This window comes from Mus caroli, chromosome 2 (assembly GCF_900094665.2).
Source record: "Mus caroli chromosome 2, CAROLI_EIJ_v1.1, whole genome shotgun sequence".
Lineage (NCBI taxonomy): Eukaryota > Metazoa > Chordata > Mammalia > Rodentia > Muridae > Mus > Mus caroli.
The window spans coordinates 79,143,648-79,149,998 of NC_034571.1; the positions used below are offsets into that span (position 1 = coordinate 79,143,648).

The window sequence follows — 6,351 nt, forward strand, 5'->3', positions numbered from 1 at the left end:
GACCGTATTGGACATCAGTGGGAGGAGAGGCCCTTGGGTCTGAGGGTGTTCGATGCCCCAGTGTAGAGGAGTGCCAGGGCGGGAAGACAGGAGTGGGGGCCTCATAGAGGTAGGGGGGAGGGGGATGGGATAGAGGGTTTCTGAAGGGGAGACCTGGAAAGGGGAAAAATTTGAAATGTAAATAAAGAAAATATCCAATAAAAATGTGAAAAAAATAGGACTAAGGACTTAGTATAGTCTAAGATTTGCACTTGACAGTGTCCATAGGTCTGTCCTGTTACTAGAGGCAGTGCCGTCTGCAGTCAAGTGGGGTATAGGGTGAGGATCCTACCACTTGGGAGAGAGGAGCTACTTAAGTCTAGGCTGGTTTATCCTGAGTCCTGCGCTCTGGCGGCTCCAGAGCTGTGCTCTCCTGACTGCTCCTGCTGATTTGCATTCTAAATTCTCTTTATCTTGGCTTTGACCTTTTCTCTTCTTCCTTTGCTCTTTCCAGTTCCTTATCCACCAGGTCCTCAGGAGAGCAACCCATGAGCCCGGGGCTGAGGCTGGGCTTGCATGCACAGCAGTGACTAGCAGGAAACCGGAAAATCTTGCTCTGTGCTTCCTTTTGTCTCGTCTTGTATTTTTAGTTCCCCGTCGTCGCCCTCCCCCTTTTTAATTTAGTTTACTTTTTAATTTTTAAAGAAAGGACATGTTTTCTGCAATGTCTCAATATCTGGTGTTAAGACTGGAGAAGTTAAGAGCAGTTAAGAGCACAGGTTTGGGAGTTGGGCAATTTGGGCTGTGAGGCATGACCTTGGGGCAAAGTCCTCTTAGGATTCTCTACTAAACTCCCTCTCTGGCCCAGATAACTGGAAATTGGAAATTGGAAATCTCACCTAGCCTGCTGAATCCGCTCCAGGTGGACTTCACTTTGAGGACAGCTCCTGTATCTAAGGTGCTTTGAACCCATTTTAGTGGGGCAGCTAGTGGGTCTGTGGTCTCCCCCTCTGTAGTAAGTCAGTTGAATAGTCTTTTTTGATACTTTGTTTGGGTGGTGATCAGGACCTCACTTCCTGGTGCTTGCCTTCCCACCATCTCCCTGTAGAAAGAGGGCTGAGCCAGGAAGTTGGGCATCTAATGCAAAAAAGAAGCTCTCTCTCCAAGGAGAACTGTGGTTCAGGCAAGGAAGACATTGGCTCATTTGCTCTGGGCTGGAGAGCAACACAGCTGGTTAGGCCAGCTATCTCATGCTGATCACAAGCTCCGATGGGCAATTATAAATGTCTTTGATTAATAAAAAATGGGATGATGAATGAATAGTTAATCAATGCAGTCTGGCAGGAAGCCTCTCTTGGAGACTGGGCTGGGGGTTTCAGCAGGGGTAGGGGGAACAATGAAAAGGATCCTTAGAGGTGAAAGGCAAGGCCCCCTCCAGTGATGGTTTCTGATAAGCACCTCTGTCCTGATTTCAGCTTCATGATTTTTATGGTGGGGTTTTCTTGGCAGCTCTGGGGATAAACTTGGGGTGGGGGGGCAAGTGATGAGCAAGTGGGAAACAGTTTGTATGGTGCCCACCGGAGGGGGCAAGGTAATGCGTTGGAAACACAATGGCATCCACATGCAGTTGCTTTTGATCCCTATGTCTGGCCCAGCGCCTGGAATTGTGTTAAAACAAGTTTAGTTAGGGCAGCCGAGGCAGGATTACCTAAAGCTTAAAGTCAGTCAAAAGAGAGCAAAAAAGACCCTTTCTGAATCCTAGACAACTGTTGGGATAGGAAAAAAGAGTTGTTTTTAATTAATTAATTAATTTAATTAATTTTAAACTCCAGATTTTATCCACCCTCCGACTGTTCCACATTCCATACCTTCTCCCTGCACCCCTGCCTCCAGGAGGAAGTTCCTACCCCCACCCCCATCCCTTTAAACTCCCCGGGGCCTCCAGTCTTTGAGGATTAGGTGCATCCTCTCTGACTAAACCCAGACCTGGCAGTCCTCTGCTGTATATGTATTGGGGGTCTTATTTTTTTTTTTTTACAGTTTATATATTTTTATTTTTTTAATTTTTTTTGATTTTTAATATTTTTATTACATATTTTCCTCAATTACATTTCCAATACTATCCCAAAAGTCCCCCATAGCACCCCCCACTTCCCTACCCACCCATTCCCATTCTTTTGGCCCTGGCATTCCCCTATATTGGGGCATGTAAAGTTTGCAAGTCCAGTGGGCCTCTCTTTCCATTGATGGCCGACTAGGCCATCTTTCGATACATATGCAGCTAGAGACAAGAGCTCCGGGGTTCTGGTTAGTACATCATGTTGTTCCAACAATAGGGTTGCAGATCCCTTTAGCTCCTTGGGTACTTTCTCTAGCTTCTCCATTGGGAGCCCTGTGATACATTCAATAGCTGACTGTGAACATCCACTCCTGTGTTTGCTAGGCCCCGGCATCGTCTCACAAGAGACAGCTATATTTGGGTCCTTTCAGCAAAATCTTGCTAGTGTATGCAATGGTGTCAGCGTTTAGAAGCTGATTATGGGATGGATCCCTGGATACGGCAGTCTCTAAATGATCCATCCTTTCATCACAGCTACGAACTTTGTCTCTGTAACTCCTTCCCTGGGTGTTTTGTTCGTATTGGGGGTCTTATATCAGCTGGTGTATGCTGCTTGGTTGGTGGTCCAGTGTTTGAGTCCAGGTTAATTGAGACTGCTGCTCTCTTACTGGGTCACCCTCCTCCTCAGCTTCTTCCAGCTTTCCCCTAATTCAACCACAGGGGTCAGTGGCTGGAAACAACCCAGATGTCCCATAACAGAAGAGTGGGTACAGAAATTCTGGTTCATTTACACAATGGAATACTACTCAGCTATTAAGAACGAGGGCATCCTGAGTTTTGCAGGCAAATGGATGGAACTAGAAAATATCATCCTGAGTGAGGTGACTCAGGCTCAAAAGGACGTGCATGGTATGGACTCACTAATAAGTGGGACAGAACTCAAAAATGTCAACAAGAGAGGAAGCCTCAGTCCCACTAGGGAGGGAGAAGAAACCAACCACAAGGTGTGTGTGTGGCGGGGGGGGGGGGAGCATGGGAGGGAAAAGGGATGGGGGGGCTCAGAGAGGGGAACATGATCTAGTATTGGGTCGGAGAAAAGGACTGAAATCACTGAGGGCAGCAGAAAGAAGGGAAACAGGCAACCTCAGGAGCTAGGAGGTTGGGAGGACCCTCCAGAAAGTACCAGAGACCTGGGCGGTGAGAAACTCTACCTTAGATGAAATGCCCTACATTGGGTAGAGGGAACTTGTAGAGCCTGCCTACCCCAGAAAGACATGGCATCAAGTGAGGGATGGGGTTGCCATCCTACAGTCAAAACTCTGACCCATAATTGTTCCTTCTGAAAGAACGGTAGGGATGGAAATGGAGAGGAGTCTGAGGAAAAGAAGGACCAGCAACAGGCCCAAACTGGGATCCAGCCTAATGGGAGGCCCCAAGGCCTGACACTATTACTGAAACTATGGAGAGCTCACAAAAAGGGATCTATCATGACTGCCCTCTGAAAGACCCAACAAGCAGCTGAAAGAGTCAGATGCAGATATTTGCACCCAACCAATTGACAGTTTTTGTTTGTTTGTTTGGTTTTTCGACACAGGGTTTCTCTGTATAGCCTTGGCTGTCCTGGAACTCACTTTTGTAGACCAAGCTGGCCTTGAACTCAGAAATCCGCCTGCCTCTGCCTCCTGGGTGGGATTAAAGTGCTGGGATTTAAGGTGTGCACCACCACGCCCGGCTTTTTTTTTTTTTTTTTTTTAAGAAGGAAGTGGTGGAGGCCGGGGAGGGTCCCAAGCTCTTACTGGAGGGGACCAGCAGGAGACGGGCAGCTTGAGGCAGAGGACTAGGAGGGGCCATGAGAGCGGGAAACCGGCCCAACGCGGGTAGGACTGGAAGGATACCGGGCTGGGTCTGGCCGAGCTGGGCTGGGTCTGGCTGAGCAGAGCCGAGCCGGGCAGAGCTTGACAGGGCGGCTCTGGGCGGAGGGGAGTGGAAGGCGGTGGCCTGGTGGTGGCGAGGCTGCGGCGACAGAGATCAGGGAGAAAGTGGCTGCCGGCTGGAGCGCGACCTCTTGCCTGGTGGAAGTTAGTGACTGTCGGTAGAGGCAGCGGGAGGGGGGGGGGGGGGGGGGGGGGGGGTGGGGAATGGGAATTGTGGTCCGAGACAAGGCTCTTGTTGGGATATTTTTCATAATGACCAAGTAGCCGTGAGACCTTGGGGCAAGTTCACAAAACCTTCGGAAGTTTTTGTTTTACTATGCCGCACTGAAGAGTTCCAGCTGTAGACCGAACATTTATTTGTCAGGCCTTCGAATGGCTCAGGCTGGCTGCTCCTCTGGTGGACTGTATTCAGACTTTCAAGTCAGGGGTTCTGGGGGGGGAGGGGAGCTCCTACCTCTGCTTGTGATGTCCCCAAACATTAGGCAGGATATCTTTTTTTTTTTTTTTTTTTTTTTTTTCCTGTGTGGCATGTGTTGCCGTTGAGACCTGCCTTATCTTCTTACCCATGGGTAGTTTCGCGGGTTCTGTGAATGAAAGGATGTATGAACGGTATTTTGGCGGGGGGGGGGGTTGGGGGGGGCGTGGGTGTTGTTTTTGTTTTTCCATGTTTGGGAATGAACTCAAGATAACATTCTATGGCTCAACCTCATTCGCTGGTCATGTATGAAAGGTTTTATTTTCCAAATCCTCACGGCCTTTCTCCTGAGGACCCCTTTCCCTCGGCTGTCTTTTTCCCCAGCTTCCTGTACCAGGCTACTTACTTCTGCCTTATTTTTCCAGGCTCCATGGTTCTTCCATGGCGTTTCTTGCTCAACCCAGAGACAGCTGGAACAGGAGGGCTCATTGAAGTCGAGAGCTTGCCAAAGGAATTTCCCACACATCACTACCAGTGGTCCTCTCTGAAGCTCAGGACAGGATTTGTGGACTCACTTCACCTCAGACCATGGCAAGCCAGGGCTTGCCCCTTTACTTGGCCACCTTGTTGACTGGACTCTTGGAATGCATCGGTTTCGCTGGTGTCCTCTTTGGCTGGACTTCACTGTTGTTTGTGTTTAAAGCAGAAAACTACTTTTCGGAGCCCTGTGAACAGGACTGCTTGCTCCGGAGCAACGTCACAGGGCCCTCTGGTAAGGACAAAGATGGCTTTTTCATAGGAAGCTGTGCTTGGTTCCTGGGAGTTGGAAAAGAATAGGGAGGTCTCTGTGCTTTACCCACCCTGCCAGCCTTTCTATGAGGGAGGGACTGTCAGCCCCCTCTCACCTCTTATGTGGAGGCTATCAAGGGAGGAAGGAAGCACCTGATTTTAAAGAGGGACTTTTAGAGACCAATATATTTTAATGCAACTTGGTAGCTTTCTGATCAGCAAAGTTGTTCAAGGTAGAGGGGAGTCTGGTCTGGGCACTGACCTGGCAGGAAGGTTGGGGTGCTTCAGATTCTGTCTCACATAATCAGGGTTCCTAAGAGCTTTTCTCTCCCAGATTTAAAAGCGCAGGATGAGAAGTTCTCACTCATCTTTACCCTGGCATCCTTCATGAATAACTTCATGACCTTTCCCACTGGCTACATCTTTGACCGCTTCAAGACTACTGTGGCCCGCCTGATAGCCATGTAAGCCTGGGCAGAAGCAAGGGAGAGGGAGTGGTGTGTGGGAGACCAGATAGTGGTGAGGCTTGGAGGGAAACCCTGCCCCAGCAGCAGGATCACTGTCCTTAGCACCACCCTCTTCCTACTGCTGGCTTCCTTTCCCTTTGCACCTTCCCCTGTAGTTGGTAATATCCTATCCTGTTATACGCTCAACTTCCTGAGAGGCCAGGCTTTCAAAATTAACAAAATGTATAGTCGATATCATCTGCTTTTCTTGTTCCTTGAATCCCCAGTCTCATTTCTGGCAGGGCCTCACATCTAGGTGGCTCAGGCTTTGCCTTCATTCTCTCCCGCTTATCAATTTCTGAGTTGTCCCACCCAGTGGTGAAATTTCAGGTTCCCTCTAATTAGACAGGAGGCTCTTACACTGGGAGTTTCCCCTGCAAATGAGTCAGAGACCTCGTGCTCTTTTACAGGGTCCTGAGGCCTCCTGATTACAGTAGTGTCCATGGCTAGGTTCATTGATAAGCAGGTCTGCTAAGTCCCAATACAGCCCACAGCAGGAGCAGATATGTGGTGAGGCAAAGAAAGAGAAAAGGAAAGTAGAGGGTAAAGCAAAGCCCTTACACTTAAGCTTTGGGGAGAGTAAGTCAGACATAAGCTCGAATTTTGTTTCCTGTAGTTTCTTCTCTGCCACATGTCTTTTGAACTTCTGCTTTTTTTCTTCTTTTTTTT

At 48.8% G+C, this 6,351-nt stretch overlaps 1 protein-coding gene across 5 annotated transcripts in view; it reads left to right on the top strand.

Moving 5' to 3' along the window:
• Positions 1-865: 865 nt before the first annotated feature.
• Positions 866-6,351, top strand: part of Slc43a3 (solute carrier family 43 member 3) — a 25,903-nt gene continuing 20,417 nt past the window's right edge. Inside the window, exons 1-3 of one of the 5 annotated variants that reach the window (XM_021152713.2) lie at positions 866-937; positions 4,813-5,159; positions 5,511-5,640. In XM_021152713.2, the coding sequence (XP_021008372.1) occupies positions 4,976-5,159; positions 5,511-5,640 (314 nt within the window). In that variant the 5' untranslated portion in view covers positions 866-937; positions 4,813-4,975. The other 4 variants (XM_021152723.2, XM_021152709.2, XM_021152719.2 and 1 more) reach the window with 4 other exon arrangements.